Source organism: Cygnus atratus, chromosome 2 (genome assembly GCF_013377495.2).
Source record: "Cygnus atratus isolate AKBS03 ecotype Queensland, Australia chromosome 2, CAtr_DNAZoo_HiC_assembly, whole genome shotgun sequence".
Classification (NCBI taxonomy): Eukaryota; Metazoa; Chordata; class Aves; order Anseriformes; family Anatidae; genus Cygnus; species Cygnus atratus.
Window position 1 is genome coordinate 15,785,520 of NC_066363.1, and position 17,708 is coordinate 15,803,227.

The window sequence follows — 17,708 nt, forward strand, 5'->3', positions numbered from 1 at the left end:
AATTCCTGACTTCCAGAAGGACCTTACACTTAAAACATAATTTCACTAATTTTTAAAGTTTATTTCATGGCCTGGGCATTTTTTTTTTTTAAATGTTCAATTTTTCAAAGTTATCTTACTTCCAGGCCTGAGATCTCTAGATTTCCTAAATACTTACAATACATAACTAACACTTTTTCAAGCTCATTAACAGAATAAGTCAATAGGGTTTGACCTTTGCTTTTTTAAATTGTAGTGTAGGTTTTACTTCAAACTAAGGCAAGAGAGATCACATCAGAGGATCGCTGCACACATGAATGCTGGCACACGGCCAGCAACTTGTGCCGGATACACGTGGTTCACTTTTTCAAACTTGTACGACTGCTTCAGTTAAACCTCTGGAGATACACACCTTATATTTAAAACACCTGTTCTGAAGGTCTTCGAGAAGTTCAGTTAGAATGACTGGAAACGGAAGGAAACTAATCTGATGAAGAAATGTTACGTGTGTTGTTTCTATTCTTGTGCGTTTGTGAACAGAATAAAGATGTAAAAAAAGCCATTCTGTCAGGTCCAACTAAAACCAGTAACTTTCAGTACTACTTCGGTGATGAAACCCAACTCACTACGACTGCTGTAGTGTACTTTTTCCAAAAATAATCATCAGTCTTGATGACAGTATTAGTGTTGCACGGATACCTACCCCGCTACCTTTCCCTTTAAGATGAAGATCACGTATTCAATACCCTTCTCTTAAGAGTTCTAGTGTACAACCAAGACGGATGATGTGATTTTCAGCTTGCACCTTTCTTTCTATGAAAGCCATAAAAAAGTAAATAGAGCTTTACCATAGCAAATCAAAGCTCCATAAAACCTAATTTAACCCTCATTTTTTCTCATGCAGCCTTTGCCAGAAGTTCAAACAATTTATTAAGAAAACCAAACAACTCAGAAGCAAATAAAAAGCCTTCAGTCTACTATAAAAGAGACTTCAGAACATATAATTTTTACGTAAGAAATTTACGGTAATTTTAGCAAGACAATTGTTTAAATCTTTCGTCTGTCTGAACACTGATGGAAGCCTGGCTGAGTAACCAACGACCATGGCAGACAAAATGGCATCTGATTCTCACAACACAATTACAGAAGGATTTGGTTCAAATGCTTTATTTTAAGCAGACAAATTCTAAAAGGTTAAAAATGACACATTTGAAATAGGAAGTAAAAAAAAAGATATTGTTACATATCTAGAGCTCTGAAAATCTCCAGAGGCTGCCTGAGGCAAGATACTGTGGTGTAACTACCTGTACGTATAGCTCCACGAAACGTTTAGTCCACCCCTTAGCCCAAGGGTCTTCATCCATCACCTCTGGGCCCCAGTGCTGTTTCCCAGTCCATACTTCAGGCTTCCTACACCCATCTCTGAGCGGTTCAAGAAATAGTATACAAACAGCCCATTTTTATGTAACAGCAATTCCCCTTATATATAACCTGCAGTAGAACAAAGATTTTGCAGGAGAACCAAGAAAATTATCTAATAATTTAGCTCCAAATTACTCATTTCACTGCACAGCATATCTTGGCAACAGCAGCCCTGTAAAAGCTGGCTGAGTTGATGCTATTCTTTGAACTCTCAGCTGCTCGCTCTCAGCTGGACTGCAGTTAGTGACCATATGACTGCTTTCAGTTTATTTAGATGTGAGGTCATAAACTGATCTTAAATCACAAGTTTTAACAAGGTGGATGCTAAAGAATTGTGGTTGGAGTTCAGCGACAAACACTGACATACCTGAAAATATTCTGTATCTTTCAGGGAATTAAGGACAAATTCCACAATAAATTCCAGAAATGTATGCATTTACCCCAATTTGGCTCAAACATAAGCATGCTGTCTGATATTGTGAAATTCAGTATCAAATCCCACAGGAAGAAAAAAAAAAAGCGTATTTCCTCTTTGCTTCAAATTTTCTGCTTCTAAGGCTGCTGCATATGTACAACATATACCTCCTGACAGTGTTTACAAAACATGGATTCACTATGAGTAAGATATCCAATTCCAAAACCAATAATCTATACTTTTTTTTTTTTTTTCCGGCTATCTTTTGTGAGGGAAAAGGCAGAAGCAGCTCACAGGCAGAAATTTACATGTGAATATTATTTTCTTTCATGGTTTTGGCTTACTCCTTAGTCCCTAAGACACAGCTGCGAAAATCACAGCTCTTATTGGGAGCTATGGCAGAGCTATGCCATGCAAAAAGCCTTGGAAAAACTGTAAGCGAGTAACTACTCTCTGATCACTCTCAAGAATGCAGCATCCACAGGTTGGAAGCTCCTCCTTAACAATGCAAACGAATCCAATATATCTTGGAATCTGCTTCAAATACCGAATAAAGAAAATAAAATTTAACATAATGAATATGTTAGAAAATCTGATTCTTACTTGATTGTGAATATTCCATGTTTATCTCTTCTAATCATTTCAGTAATAAAGTAACCAAGAAATTCCATCAAGTCTTCTTTTTAGAAATATCACTCTACATAGTATCATCAGTGAAAACGAACATACCTTCATCTTCCCAGCAACTGTTTGTGCTCCCTTCTCTTTCACTGTTTTCTGGTAATACTGTATGGTCTGTTGGCAAGTCATCTTCTGGCACACTCGCATCACAGTCTGCTGCATCAGTTACACTTTCTTCTTCCACTATATGCAATTTATCTTCGTCATCTGAATCTGAGTTTGCTTCTACCACATTATTATAATTGGTGACTGTGGACAGACAAGAAGCAAAATACTGATCAATATACTCTTAATTTACAGCACGGAGGTTCAAAGCTTTCAGTACTGTGGCCAGATGCTATATCCGGGGCACCTCTGCAGAGTCACATTATTTCTTCTTCTTTCCCTCTGTGGATGGCAGCAGCTTGAGAGCAACCTGGACTTAACGGCGGCACACAAGAAGATATCTGCCAGCTGCAGGACTTCTAGTACTGCCAGGAATTACGGTGCCCCTCACACCTGCACACCCTGCATTAAACTGCACAAGGAAAGGCAGTACATGACTCCAGAGCTGCCTTCTGGGCCACACCGAGCCATCAGGCCTCCAGCTGGATCATTCCAGCTTGGAGGATGGCAATGCTGTTTCCTTTAAGAATACTATGGCCTGCTCATTGGTCTATGAAATACTTGATATTGCTAAGCACCATTTACGGCACGTTTTGTCACAGACAGAGGAAGATGGGCTGTTTGCATATGGCAGTCCACGGGGTACAGCAGAACAACTGTAGTGACACGACTGCTACGGAAGACCACACGACCCCAGGCTGAGCACACTTCGCTGAAGCTAGTCCCAGGGAGCAAGCTCCTGGCTGCAGTTAAGTGCATCTTCTTGCCTGGCTTTTCCTGTAACTAATTCCACCGCCAGGCTCCAGGCAACTGAATCATGGAGACATAAACGGGAACAATAAGGAGACTTGATTCAGAAGTGCTAAAGTGTTCCTGATCCAAGCTAAAATGCTCTTGCAGATACACCTAAAGATCACACTACAGTAATCATGTGTATGCCAAAATCTCAGAGGGGACTTAGAAAGGAAACATTTTCACCCTCTACAACAAAAAGGTAATAAGTATACTTTTTCATCATGGAGACCATATTGTAAAAGTCTTTTGGACAAAGGATTGCACAATGATAGATACGTCTCTGTCATATGGGAGCAGATGACCATTAAAATAGTCCTGATTTGTGAGCACAAAATTTCAGTTACAACCATTTCAATTTAAACTGTAAGGATTATGTATTAAGAAAAAAATATTTTCACAGTCTGTTGGAATGTCTTGTTACTCATATGGAAGTTAAAGTTAAAAAACTATTAAACATTTATGGAATATCTATAAATGCATTACTTCTTCAATGTCAAGCTTGAACTTCTTATTGTAATGTTTCAAAATGCAGTTTAATAATGAGAATACATTTACCGAGGAATAAACTAAAGACTTGTCTTGGCTGTGGCACTCCAATGGTTATGAGAACCAGAGCTGTAATGCACAGTCACACTACTTTACAATCCCTGATTACTGTCACTGTTAGCACACCAGAAGATAGACTCATTCTTTCATGTGAAATCCTACCTATTAAAGTAGATAAATAGGACACCAGACTCCTGCTCTCCTGAAGTTAGTTCTTTTTTTTCCCTTTTTTTTTTTTAAGTAGATATTCTAGTCATTTAAAAATGCATTTAAGCAGGGAAAGTGAGTAACATTATGAATTGACAAGCTATCATCTCATTTCCTCCCCATTTGGGAGAAAAATGTCCCATCTAAATGCATATGCATAAGCATGACAAAAGAGCCTTTTGAATCTAAAATAATAATTCCACGTTTCCATATTTTATACACATAGCATTATTTGAAAAATGTAATACACACCACTGTTGATGGTATCACACTTTTCTAAGACAACAAATTTAGGCAAATTGCCCAAATACTAGTATTTGGTCCATTTCTATCAATAAATTGATACTCACTCAATATTCTGTAACAGATTTTGCAAAGTAAAATAGGTACTGTAAAAGATGTGGTAACATTGTGTGACAGATAAAATATACATACCCTCACCAAAGAAGAAGAGATTTATGAATTTATTTGCCTGGAAAATGGTAAATGTAAGTTTTAAAAAGGTTAAGAACAGACAAAAAATAGAAGGAGGAAATGGAAAAATTGTTTTATCATGTTGTCTTAACTTGCTTTTACTGTGACGCTTAGATGTAGAGGAGTATGAATTCAAACACCATCATATTTACCTTTGTCACATGTAAAGGAGATCAGTAAGGGCAAGGATCAAGATTCAACCACAATAAATATGCAGATTTTTAGGCCTATGTGCAGAATTCTTCAGTTACTGAGATAACTACTATTTGGATTAAAAAAAAATAAATCCCTGTTTAGTTTGGGAAATTAAGTGGAATTCTTTATATTGGGTTTAAAGTGTAGAATCTTTGTAGGGAAGATGAAAAAATAATCAGAAAGTCTGTCCTGAAGAATTACACTTACAGAGAAAAACTGTCTCTTCTTTTCTTCATCATGTATTTTTAAATATTTAAATATAATCTACTGATCATAGTTCTATTTACTTTGAAACATTTTCATACATTCTCACCACACTCACATGTGCTAATTCAGCAAAACTTAAAACTCATCCTCCTCACCCTCAGCCATTCTGTGATTCTGTGAACCAAAGTGCTGGTAGGATCCTGCCTCACTTTTTCAGATGACAAAAAATTACACATTTGTGTAATGTGTTATTATACCTTCTGAGGAACACATTACAGCAGTGTTCCTAAAGCCTCATTTACAGGAAGCTGGCCAAAATCAGATTCCTCGTTATACATTAGGTATTTCCCTCCAAGGCATTCAGCACGAATGCTTCAAAGCATTTAATTAATTTAGCAGTAGCGGGGTGATGGTATTTCCATGTTACAGACAAGAAACTGTCTACTTAAAAATGAGACAATTCTTTCAGCAATTTTGGCATTACCGTGTCAGTCTAAGGCCTTTTGGGCCCTACTTTTCATTTTTATAGCATTTTGTATATTCAAAGCACACTCGGGTTCATTCCTGACGCAGCTGTGCTCAGGGCCCAGGTTGCTGGGTCAGTGTGTGATAGCACCTGGCAACAGAGATCATATAAATATGGGATCTTCCAGATCCATCTAACAACTCTGCAAGTTGAGAACAAAATCCAGTTTTCCAGTGGTGCTTTCAGGTGCCTTGGAGAGCCTGCTTTTGCTTCCTGCAGTCCTCTACTTAAATTACTACGCTTTGCAGCAATTAAGGCCAGGGTTCTGGAGACAACAGCTTCCTTTAATAAACATCCCATATTCATTCTCTGGGCACCATTCCTCCTGCAAAAAATTTATGTGATCACATAATTAAAGATCTTATCATTATGCATACATGCAAGGGACAAATTAAAACCATTTGAACAATCTCCATTCTGACATTCTCCAACTTTTTGCGAATGCTTGACTTTCAAAGTCAAGTGTTTGATTTCAAAGAATATATTATTATTCTTTAATAGAAATGACAGCTTAAAAACAATCAAACTCTGTAATTTACTGTATTTTTAGCTAATTAAAATTAAAATCCCATTACCTCGTACCACACTGATGCCTGCATGGCATGCCCTCCCTTGAGGGTAGAGAGGCCTTGCAGAGAGATCTTGACAAATTAGAGGGCTGGGCAATCTCCAGCCTCATGAAATTTAACGAGAGCAAGTGCCGGATTCTGCACCTGGCAAGGGGCAACCCCGGCTGTACGCACAGACTGGGGGCGAGAGGCTGGAGAGCAGCCCCGCGGAAAGGGGCCTGGGGGCTCTGGTGGAGGCCGGCTGGCCACGAGCCAGCGGTGTGCCCTGGCAGCCAGGAGGGCCAGCCGTGCCCTGGGGTGCGCCAGGGAGGGCATAAAGCTGTCAGAGAGCCTCCGAGGGAGGGCTGCTGAGGTGGTGAGGGGTCTGGAGGGGAAGGCGTATGAGGAGCGGCTGAGGGCCCTGGGTTTGTTCAGCCCAGAGCAGAGCAGGCTGAGGGGAGGCCTCATGGCGGCCTGCAGCTCCCTCACGAGGGGAGCGGAGGGGCAGGCGCTGAGCTCTGCTCTCTGGGGACAGCGACAGGACCCGAGGGGATGGCATGGAGCTGGGACAGGGGAGGGTCAGGCTGGGCATTAGGAAAAGGTTCTTGACTGAGAGGGTGGTCGGGCACTGGGACAGGCTCCCCAGGGCAGTGGTCACAGCACTCAGCCTGCTGGAGGTCAAGAAGCGTTTGGACAACGCTCTCAGACATAGGGTCTGGTTTTTGGGTGGTCCTGCCTGGACCCAGGAGTTGGACTCAATGATCCTTGTGGGCCCCTTACAACCTGGGATATTCTGTGATTCTACGAAAGCTTAAACCAGCAATGCAGATCTCCTCCTGTTGAATGAAGAGACAAAGTGATGGCAGTAGCAGCCTGCTAGCTTTCGTTTGCTTCAGACATGTTTTGGCAACATGTTTTACAGCTCTTTGAAGACATTAAAGAAAACCTGGCAGGAGGGCATCCTCCACTGGACTCAAGGGGTGGCTGCACTCCCTCTCCCTGCTCTCGCCTCTTCTCCAGTTCAATCCCATAGCCAAATTTAGGTCTTCCCTACCTGCACACCATTTTGTGTGTTTGCTTCTTGCATTCTCTCTGTTTCCTCAGAAGAACCACCAATAAGAGAAAAGGAAAACAAGCTCACTAGCCGCATGTGGTGCCTGGTACCACAATGACAACTGAAGTTGGGAGGAATACATTTTAATTAAACCTTTTTTGGTCAGAGATTGAAACATACTCAATGGAAAAGCAGTATGTAGAGACTACTGCTTACAACCTCTGAAACAAATTCAACCAAGTATACATAAACGATGATTTCAAGAGACTTCTAATTTGGCCAAATATCCCATGCAGGAAACACATACATGTAAGAAGAAACCTTGCTCAGAAGAACAGTTACAGCTTTTCAATGAAGAAACTACAAATGTTTCAGAACTTCAGTCATATTTACCTTTAGCTAATGCCACTGAAAAGGAGTCACTACCTATACAAAATAACTCAGCCTGAATCACAGAGAACTAGCCTGCACAGCACTCGGCGTCTCCACAACAGTACGTGGGGCTGTGAGGAGAAGCCACTGCTGGAGAGGTTCCATCACGCCCTGCCACCATGGCTGCAGGGATGGCTGGCAGTAGCAGGGAGACACACAGACAACCACAACCATCTCATCTTAGACTACAAAACCTGTGTCTGGCAGGGATCATGTGCCCTGGCTGCAAGCTGCTGAGAACAGGTCACCAGACCAGCATGTGCAACGTGTCATGGACATATGGGCCTATCCTATCCATCCTATGGATGTGCACCTTAACCCAAACATTTACATCATTACATTAATTAAATAGTTTCATTATCAATTTCAGCTTTACTTCCACAGATGAATAGAAAAGAAGGCCCCATTTTCCACATTATATGGAAACTAAATATTTATCCAATAAACATATTTTTAATATCATTCTAATACCTCTGTTCTGTATTAAAGATGAAATAATCAAAAACACAAAAAATATATTTTATGAACCATAATTACTTTTTTGGTGTTGTTGATCACTTTCTCGTTACAGTACCCTGATTCTTAAACTATAAATGAGTGTCTGTAGTTGAAGCTTTCATTGCTCTAAGAGAAAACTGCAAAATGGATTGCAGAAAATGAGCCTTGCTCTCTGGATTTGTGTAGTCCTAAATGCAGGGAACACATATGATGTTGCATAATTCTAATTAAAAATATATATATATATTCAAATGGAGTATTGATTAAGATGCTAAAACAGAGAAATATATTATTTAACTGGTTGAATAGGGCTAGGAAGCCACAATAAGTAATTTTAGTCAAATTCAAACATGGTATTTGAAAGGAAAAGAATCTTTAGGTCTCTGATTTCAAACCCATGACCCCAGGAAGTTTTAGGGGAAGACTAACATTCTGGTGATAGAAAGACTATAGGACTTGCAGGGATGAAAGGCTATAGGGCTCACTATTTCCACAGCATATACCATCTTGGAAAATTCCCTAAAAAGGTCAGTAAAGCTGGCAGCAGGTACCTGCTCACCACTCACCAGATCACCAGATCAGAATCACTAGACAGTATGAGTGTTAACAGTTACTTTACCATTCTCAACATATAGAATGACCTAATAAATGTAATAACATTCAAATCTGACATGAATTTACACATCTCAACAAGGAAGAAGGTATGTGGAGGAGTATGTATGAGAATAATTTGAAATCGGGTGGCAATGGCACAGAACTGCACGGAAAAACTGTCACTGCCTGTTATGTAGAGTCTGGTTCAACATTCTGTTTAATCTGAAATCCTACCTGATTACATGGAATTTTTTCTTTTTTTTAATTTGGGAGTTAACACAAACAACCTACCCTTTTTAAAGGAGTTGGATATATGTAACCAACACATTTGAGTGTGTGGGCTTAGTATCTCAACATCGAAAAGGCTGGAGATCCAAAACAAGTGTGAGTGGTTCTGATTTTTTCGAAATCCCTACATCTAATAGCTTTTTCAAATTTTAATAATAAATTTTGAAAACTTATTCAAAAATACTGTTAGGAAATAAACCTTTGATTCTACAAACTGGAACAGTTCCTGAGCATTTAAGTGCATTCTTGGTTCATAGATTACTGCTCTAATGGCCCACAATAACTTCTTGGAAACCATATATTGTTTACCAGTTCAACCAAAAATCGGCACCTATACATTCTTTTGCTCTAGCCTTAAAAATATTTTCAACAAAATATATTGCAAAGGCAGAAACCTGATAATTTAGCATTCGCTATTTTATGGTATACTATTAATTTTATTACTACTACTGAACGAAATGCTGTTTACCTCTCCACTGATAAGCTGCCTAATGTCTTTGGTAAAGTTAGACATTTCTGTTCTTGTCACATTTTTCCTGTCAGTTTAATAAACAGATTTGAAATTAATAAGTACCTTCCATGCAGTAACATATAGAGAACCATATTACCATCTGAAGAAGAAATGTGGAAGAGCTTAAGAAAAGGGAAGGCATATGTTGATGACTTTTCTAAAGTTCTCCACCCATCTTCAGTAGATTTTGGCTCCTGGAATTCCTAAATGAGAAGGCCTTCACACCTAGCAGCCTTATTTTCTATCCATTTGTCTAGTTGCTTCTTGAATTTATGAAAATGTTTGCAACCAAAATATTCCAAGGCAAGCAGTTCCACAGTTACGTGTTGTGGGATGAATGAGTTTCTTCTGCTGACTTTGAATCTGCTCTGCACTAGGTTCAGTGGGTGTTCCTCCCTACTTGTCTCCTCTATACTGTTCTTGATTTTATATACATCTTTGCACAGCCCTCCTTTGCAATGTGAACAGTCCTCGTCTACTTGTTACTCACACAGAAGTTGTTTGTCATTTTTGTGCACCTTGCTGGACCTTCTGTTCTGCTGCATCACTGTTTACATGGGGGAGAGATGACTGCATGCAGCATTCAGGATGCAGATGCAGCATGGATAGGAACAGCAGCAGAACAATATGCTGTTTTCTTCTCCATCCCTTTTCTAACAATGCAAGTAAAATACTAGGATTTTTTTTTTGATGCTCTAAGTAATTAAACTGACAGCACTACCAGCTTATTTTCTGTAGCTCCCAAAGCGTTGTTCCTGAATGGTAACAGTCAGCTCAGAACCCACCCTAGGACCCCACTCCTCCCTCCACATATATTGCTTTATTTTTGTCCATTTTTTTTTCCTGCCACAGTACTGCTTTATTATTTGGAAACATCAGCATTATTTCCCTTAGTGAAAATAGTCACTGCTTCCCAACCATGCCCCAGGCTCTATCAGGCAGTAGGGTGACTTCTGGTTGCATCAGGGTGGAGGTAGCAGAAAACGAGAGCATTAGGCAGCTCATTGAACTCAGTAAAAACACTTTACAATGAGACCTCGTTATGCAGAAAGTGTGAGGAAACTGTATTATACTGTTAATTAAATCATTCAAGAGAAGAAAAAAAAAAGCTGCCAGAGATTAGTTTCTGAAATAATCCATTTTAAATTTAATTTAAAAACCTACTTGTAATTTTCAGGAAAGTCGCTCTGCTTTTAAGAAGAGTATATGTGCTATAACTGTGGAGAACAGAACTGTATGTTATATATAAAAGGGTGACTCACTGTTTATTTATATACATACACATGTGAGCGTACTCGCACAGGAAAAAGGGAACTGGCTTCAGTTCCTTCCTCTGCCTGAAGGGATAAAATGTACATCTCCCACATGTGTTCACATAAATATATGAATATTTATTAAAATCTAAGACTAAATGTTTGTATCTACTGCGCACATATCTGATAATTTTGTTTAAATAATAAAAATCTATTTCAAAATGTTTTTACATCTCTTAAGTGAATGCCAATTTGCAGTCAAATGCAGCCTGACACACATTGTGAGTGAATATTTGGACGCTATAAAAAACCATAAAATCCAATTCACTCAATGTGCACTAAGGTGTATAAATTATCCCAATACACATGTACTGAATTATCAGGTTTTTGGTCAACTCAAAGAAATACTTTGCAAACAGACTGCATACTGCTATGTCCTCTAAAAGCCTCCCAGAAGGGAGGCTGAACGGTTGGGTTGTGCTTACACAACACACGTTAAAATCAGGGGTGTAAATACAAATTTTCTGCTTGATAATTTTAAATCACTGATTTAAAATCAATGAATTTTTGACATTAAAACCAAACCGGCCTCAGTGTTGAATTTCTCTATCGACATGGCGAAATCTGGAACGAAGCCTGATGATCTAAGTCACGAGCAGTCCCCCAGCATTACGCTAATGGCTCCAGCTCTGGCACCAGACGCCGGGATGACATAAGCTACACTTGGAGCAAATTTGGCAAATCTTCCAGCCTCGGTGATTACATTGTTGCCGCTTGCCTTTTTTCACCTGATTGTCAGTTCAGTTTAGGGTTTCCTTAGCCCCATAGGCACAATTATACCAGAGCAGGGCAAGTTTGGTAGTTTACTGTTTAGAAATCCAGAAGCAGTTTGAGACTTCCCAGTGGGAACACCAAGGTGAATAAATGCAGGGAGCAGAGAGCCAGGCAGCGCTGCCACCTCCTCAGCTCCTTTGTCAAGAGCAGCTGGACTGAGAATCTCTGCTTTGTTGGCTGCTCCTGGCCACAGCTGCTTTAGCCCACTACCTGCTTTGCCCATGGCTAAGATGAGCTCCGGCTACAAGTCTATATATACTCCTCCATCCCTCCCAAACTATTCAGCTGCATACCTAAGACATTGGATTTTACTTCTGTATCATTTCTGGGATGCTGAGCCCAACACCGAGTCAGGGAAGGGATCTGAAAATGACCCCCACAGACTGTAAGGGTTTGTAAGAATCTCTCTGCTTCTGATGGCAAGGGCAGCAAGGCTGAGTCCATGCAAGCAGCCAGGGTGGTGGAAGATATAGCAATAGATAGTGAGGCTGCTGTGTTTGAGATTGGTCTGTTAATAAAACTAGCCCTCCTCTGGTCTTGGTTTAAATTTTGCTAGTGGCTGCAACACACTTAAGAGTGCTCCCAAATCAAAGCGCAGTAAGTGAGGACAATAAGGAGACTCGCTTCAAAAACACCACCCTGATCTGAACTAAGACGTTGAAGGATGTGCACCTGCAGCCAAACATCTCTGGGAAGAACACAGAGTTCTGCCCGCAGAGTCTGAAGGATAACACTTTCCTTTGCTCATTCCTTTATAAAATCGATTAAATGTGACTGGCGCCAAAATCTACACCTGTAGAGGGAAAGGACCTCTTGGGTCCATCTATTAACTCTATTCTACTTGTGCTCCCCCCTACTCCAAGCAACCAGGCCATATACTCTCTTTCACAATTTTTGAAGGGAGCAAGGAAATTCTCAACAGACTCCTGAGTGCAGAACATGGCAGCACTGAAAGACACACGTGTCTTTCCATGTGCCACCACAGCCAAGAGCTTGTGGTGGCAGATGCCAGCCAGAACCAGCAACAACCTTATATTAGATGAAAGTGGATGAAGATGCGTGACAAGTCCTATGAACTGAAGCCTGTCATCAAAAATAGCCTGGATCCATACCGCTAACAAACAACCGTACTGCAACAGCTGCCACAGAGGAAAGCTTGAAATGAACCTGTGGGAGACAGCAGAAGGGTGGTGCAGAAGACGTGGGTTCCTGTTGTACCCAAATCACTCGGCACTGCAGCGTGGGGTTGGAGCTGAGCAGACGGCAATGGAGCTGTACGACTGGTACCAACTTGGTACGCATAGCGCACGCAGCTCAGTAAAAGACAGAATGACACCACCTCCTCTCTTCAGGTTGCTTTTTGAGTTTTGAACTAAATTTTAAATAACAAAAATAATAATTTTAAAATATAGGAGAATATATGGTTATGTATATATACATACTTACATATAAATTTTCAGGTTTGATAACCTAACATTAGATTTGGGGATGTATACCTATACCATCATATATAAAATACTGATTTTGAAATATAACTCTTATTGGGGCTGCTTTGGAAAAGTAACTGAAGAAATGTGATTTTCAGCTCGCTGATTTGAGACTTTTCTCTTCATTACTCTGCAGTTCTTCCTGCTAAAAATGGAAGCTTTATAGCTCTGCAAAATGAACACTTTTGGGCTTTCATTGAGACAGAGGGACTTGCAATAGTAATTTCTCTATTGGATTTGCAAATTATGGTCCTTTTTGTAATGAAAAAGCTAACTATTGTCCGAATAGTCTCTCCTTCTAGTCTCTGGATTCATGTAAATTCTACATGCAAACAGGAAAATTCTCAATGGCAGCATAATTTGAAAAATGGTATTATTACAAGATGCTTATAGGTTTGGAAATATTAGAAATGCTCCCAAAAGAAAAAAATTAACATTCAGAAACAAAACAGCTGAAGATATATGAGGAAATTAACTGTATTTTTTGCCCGTTACCACCATTGTACAACCCAAGGTTGCAGAGCTTTCTGCAAATGGGAACTTACCCCTGCCTGTATAATTCCTTGTCAACTCCTGCTGTCAGGAAGTTGTACAAAAGCTTAAAGTAAGTTTAATACTTTAAGTATTTAGAAAAACTTACAGAACAGCAAGAATCTTATTGCTCCTTCCCCTGCCTCCAGTGTTTGTTTTAATCTGTTGGAAATAAAAGCAGTGCCCCATAATTTCCTTGCAGTTTTAAACCTTCAGCAGGGCAGAAGCCAGCCTTGGGTCATTTCTCTCTCTCTCAGCTCCCCCACTGTGTACGCTGTCCCTTGGGTAGTCTCATGAACATAAAAAACTGTTCACTCATTACGGGTGACAAAAACTCTCCTAAACAACACTGAAGCTTTTACAACTATTTATATTTGTGAATGCACGTGGACAAAATAAATATCAAATACGAGGTGTGATATACGGTGTGATATACTTACAGGCAGGAACTTTTGACTAAATCTCCTGCTCCCTGTCCATTTTTCTTGTCCTAAAAAATGTATGTTGTTTCCAATAAAATTTTACTGACATAAATATAAAATAGAGAAAATCCTGCTGTTTGTGATTTTTTTTATTGTTATTTTTAAATTTCAGCTTTCAAAGAATATACTGCAGGGACCAACTCTGAGTAGGCAATGATCATCTAGTCATCTTCAGCTTTAGCAACTAAAGAGGCAAAATTTACAAACCTTTCCCTCATGTCCTATTTCATCCCAGGTAAGTTTCCCTTCGCACCATCAGTGTTAGTTTTATAGTCCATTGTTTTACTCAGAAGGCTGGAAAGAACAATCTGCTCATCCGCCTGTTGCTCCTCACAGCCAGCCTGATGGCTGCAGTGGCTTATTGCCCCACAGGCAACTAAGCATGGTGGGCATTAAAACTCAGCATAAGATGTACAAACATCCGGGAAGCCTTCATCTTTTAGTACCTCCAATCACAGAGCTACTGGAAACGGTGAGTCAAAATGAGGAGAGGCTAAGAGGAAGCATTATTTTGAAGAGTTAGCCTGTTTTACTCTTCAAAAATTCTCTCTCCACTGCTGACTTTATCACTTTGCTGTATGTATTTATATGATGACCATAGTGTTTCTACACAGTTCCTACTCAAGGTGCTTTAATGTTTTTTTCCTTTATAAAATTCCTCACATGTAAAATAAACTTCAGCTAAAAGAAGAGTTTTAAAGCCAAGATTATGACTTTCTTAGAGGCAGATTTTTTAAGAAATAGATGATTTATTACTAAAGTACAAATGTGGACACAGATAAATGCCACATAGTTTAAGATGAGCCACAAAAAACTCTTATCTTTAATTGATACTAGGTATCTCACTTGGAAGAACGTGGTCAAAGACAAGAATTTATATGATTGCAGCAAAGTGGAGATGCTCATTGTTAGAGATACATGGGCATAAAACACAGACACACACCCTAAGAGTATGCTTAAAAATTACATACAGGTTCCCTCATACTAACAAAGGCTCTAAGAAAGTGCAGTATCTTATTTCTGTTCTTAGCTGTGTCATAAATTGAATAAAACTGCGATATACAGCTGCCTTATCTAAATTTATCCTCATTAATGACCAAGTCTGAATTAATGACCAAGTCTGGATAATTACCTTCATCCACACTCAAAAGCTGCGTTTCTTTTAATATGGAGCGGCTGGCCCATTTTGCATCATACATAAAAACTGAGGTTAGTACAAATTATGAATTGTAAACAAAATCACGCCCTGATGCCAACTCAATCACTGTATGAAATAATTCCACTCCTGTGGAACCCTTGCAGGTGTATCAGTTATAGACCATCCATTTGTGCTTGAGTTGGCCGGAGTCTAGTGGCATTAATTCAGGTATCATTAGGCATTTTCAGCAAGACATAGTTGACATGTTTACAGAAAAGCATATTACTTATTTGATCATACTGGTGATTTTATATAACACCATTACCTAGGTCTATATGCAGTAAATATTTATTTCACGGATACTAAAGAGACTGTAGTAGAGGAGGATTAGTTTGGTTTATAAATTTTTGAGATCCTCTTAGATGCAATGTAGAAGACTGATACTGCAAGTGTCACATTTTATATATAAGAATAGCCTATTACAGCAATTCTCTCTTGCACCCGAAGTTTACGTCTATCGTGAAGTGCCATTAGTAAAGTCTTAAATGTTGATAAGCTCATATACATTGTATATACACCGTAATGAAACACGCATCTCAGGAAGCTCTGACATTTTTCTTTAACTTCTCGTTCATTCCTAAATTAACAGAACTATAAATTATGCAACTTAGAACAGATATTGCATAAATAGTCTAAATAAATTATCTAAACAAGTATATTTAGAAAGTGCCATTTTATTTTCATTTCACATTTCTTAACCTCAAGTTAATTTCTTAAATATAATTGTTTAAAAAGAGTTAGTTTGTCAAGTACATAATGGTCAGCTGTTTATATTGATCCAACTACCAGTTTAAACACCCCAATATTCAGGTAAATCCCCTGGCTAGAACTTGCTGCTGTTGACAGAGGAGAAGGGAACTTCTTTTTTTCCAAACTGTCTTTAAGTTGACAAGCAACATTTTGGTTTCACTGTGATTCCCCATATTAACAGATGAGCATTTTTAATGGTGCTCTAGATTTCAGTTTTCAAAATACAGGTCCTGACTTTTGGATTCAGAATTATTAATTCGTAGAGATTATGTGTTATATAAAACATTCCTAATTTACTTTTCCTGAAAATAAAGAAGACAAAGAGATGTCGTATACCAAAAATGTAGATGAACGCAGTTTTAGTATGTAATTGGGATGATCTTGTATGCTTCATGTAGTTTTGCATCTTAAATAATGAGTTTATTACGCATATTCATATATGACACGTACATAATTTTTTGCATTTATATTCACAGCTAATCAACCCAAACGTTGGCAGTAGAGAATTACTGTCTGGGAGCAGTATGACAAGTTCCAAGTTTCTCCAATTTTTAATTATCTCCAGTGTTTTTACAACACTCATTTTTACCTTACAGATTTTTCACATTACTGACTTTCAATCCTTTTAAAATATTAAATCGCAGGCAATTTATATAATGTATTTGTGTGAAGTGGGAAATAAAACACTACTGAAATTCTAAGTGTAGCTTGTTCATTTTGCAAGATAATGAACTGCTATCGTTCCCAGAAACCTACTGCAATGTAAGAGCATGAATAAAGAGACGGTCAAAGAATATGCGAAGGATTCACACTATTTTCCTGGATTTCAAGGGCAGACATTCCCTGGTGTTCTATTTAAACAGGTGGATGCATGAGATTATGAAATGTCTCGTTTATCCTGTTTAAATGGAACAGTACAAAGCTTGAGGAAAAGTTTAATACTCAAAAGATGCATTCCATAAGGAAAGTATACCTTCCTAAAATGACAATAGGAAATTACATTAGGGAATTTTTACACATTTAATTAAAACTTCGTATATTTGAACACATCAGAATGAAGCTTAATGGATATTTCTGACATTATATTAGGGAAATAAAAACGTTTTGCCATACTAACCTCTTCAAAAGGCTGTGACTGTAATCCACAGCACACTTTAGCAAGATCCTCATTTTTTCTGAAGATCAAGTTATAGACAGTTCCAAAGGCAGGGTATTTAACTTTTTAAAAACTGTAATCTGGATTTGCACTGTTACATTCCTGTACACAGATTGTCCACATACAGCTACCGAGTCTACCAGCAATGGCAAATAACATCCAGATTTTTGGATGGAGATGCAAATATTTAGAACAGAGAGAACTTGAAAAGCTAGCTCTTCAGACCACATGTTGAAGCAGAACCCTCATCTAGCTGTTGAAATATCTCACAAATATAGTTAATACATTTCAGTATAAGTCAGGTTCACAAAGAAGGTCTGATGAGACAACGAAATAAACTTCCAGGGTTGCACAGCCGTGCTGACACAGCGAGAGTGCATCTGCTCCCCATCAGAGAGACCTGAAGATTCAAAATAGCCTTGCTAAAGTACTGCAGGTATGAAGAGGAGAATATACAAGACCCCCTTGTTATAATACAGATGCACAAATCCAACTAACACAAAGAAATACTGGATTTAGGCACCAGCATAAACTAAAAAA

At 38.8% G+C, this 17,708-nt stretch overlaps 1 protein-coding gene across 7 annotated transcripts in view; it reads right to left on the reverse strand.

The window, feature by feature from the left end:
* ZEB1 (zinc finger E-box binding homeobox 1) overlaps positions 1-17,708 on the reverse strand; it is a 129,107-nt gene that overhangs the window by 26,801 nt on the left and 84,598 nt on the right. For all 7 annotated transcript variants that reach the window (XM_035545180.1, XM_035545185.2, XM_035545181.1 and 4 more), the window contains one exon: positions 2,546-2,746. In XM_035545180.1, coding sequence (XP_035401073.1) covers positions 2,546-2,746 — 201 coding nt within the window. The remainder of the gene's footprint in view (positions 1-2,545; positions 2,747-17,708) is intronic.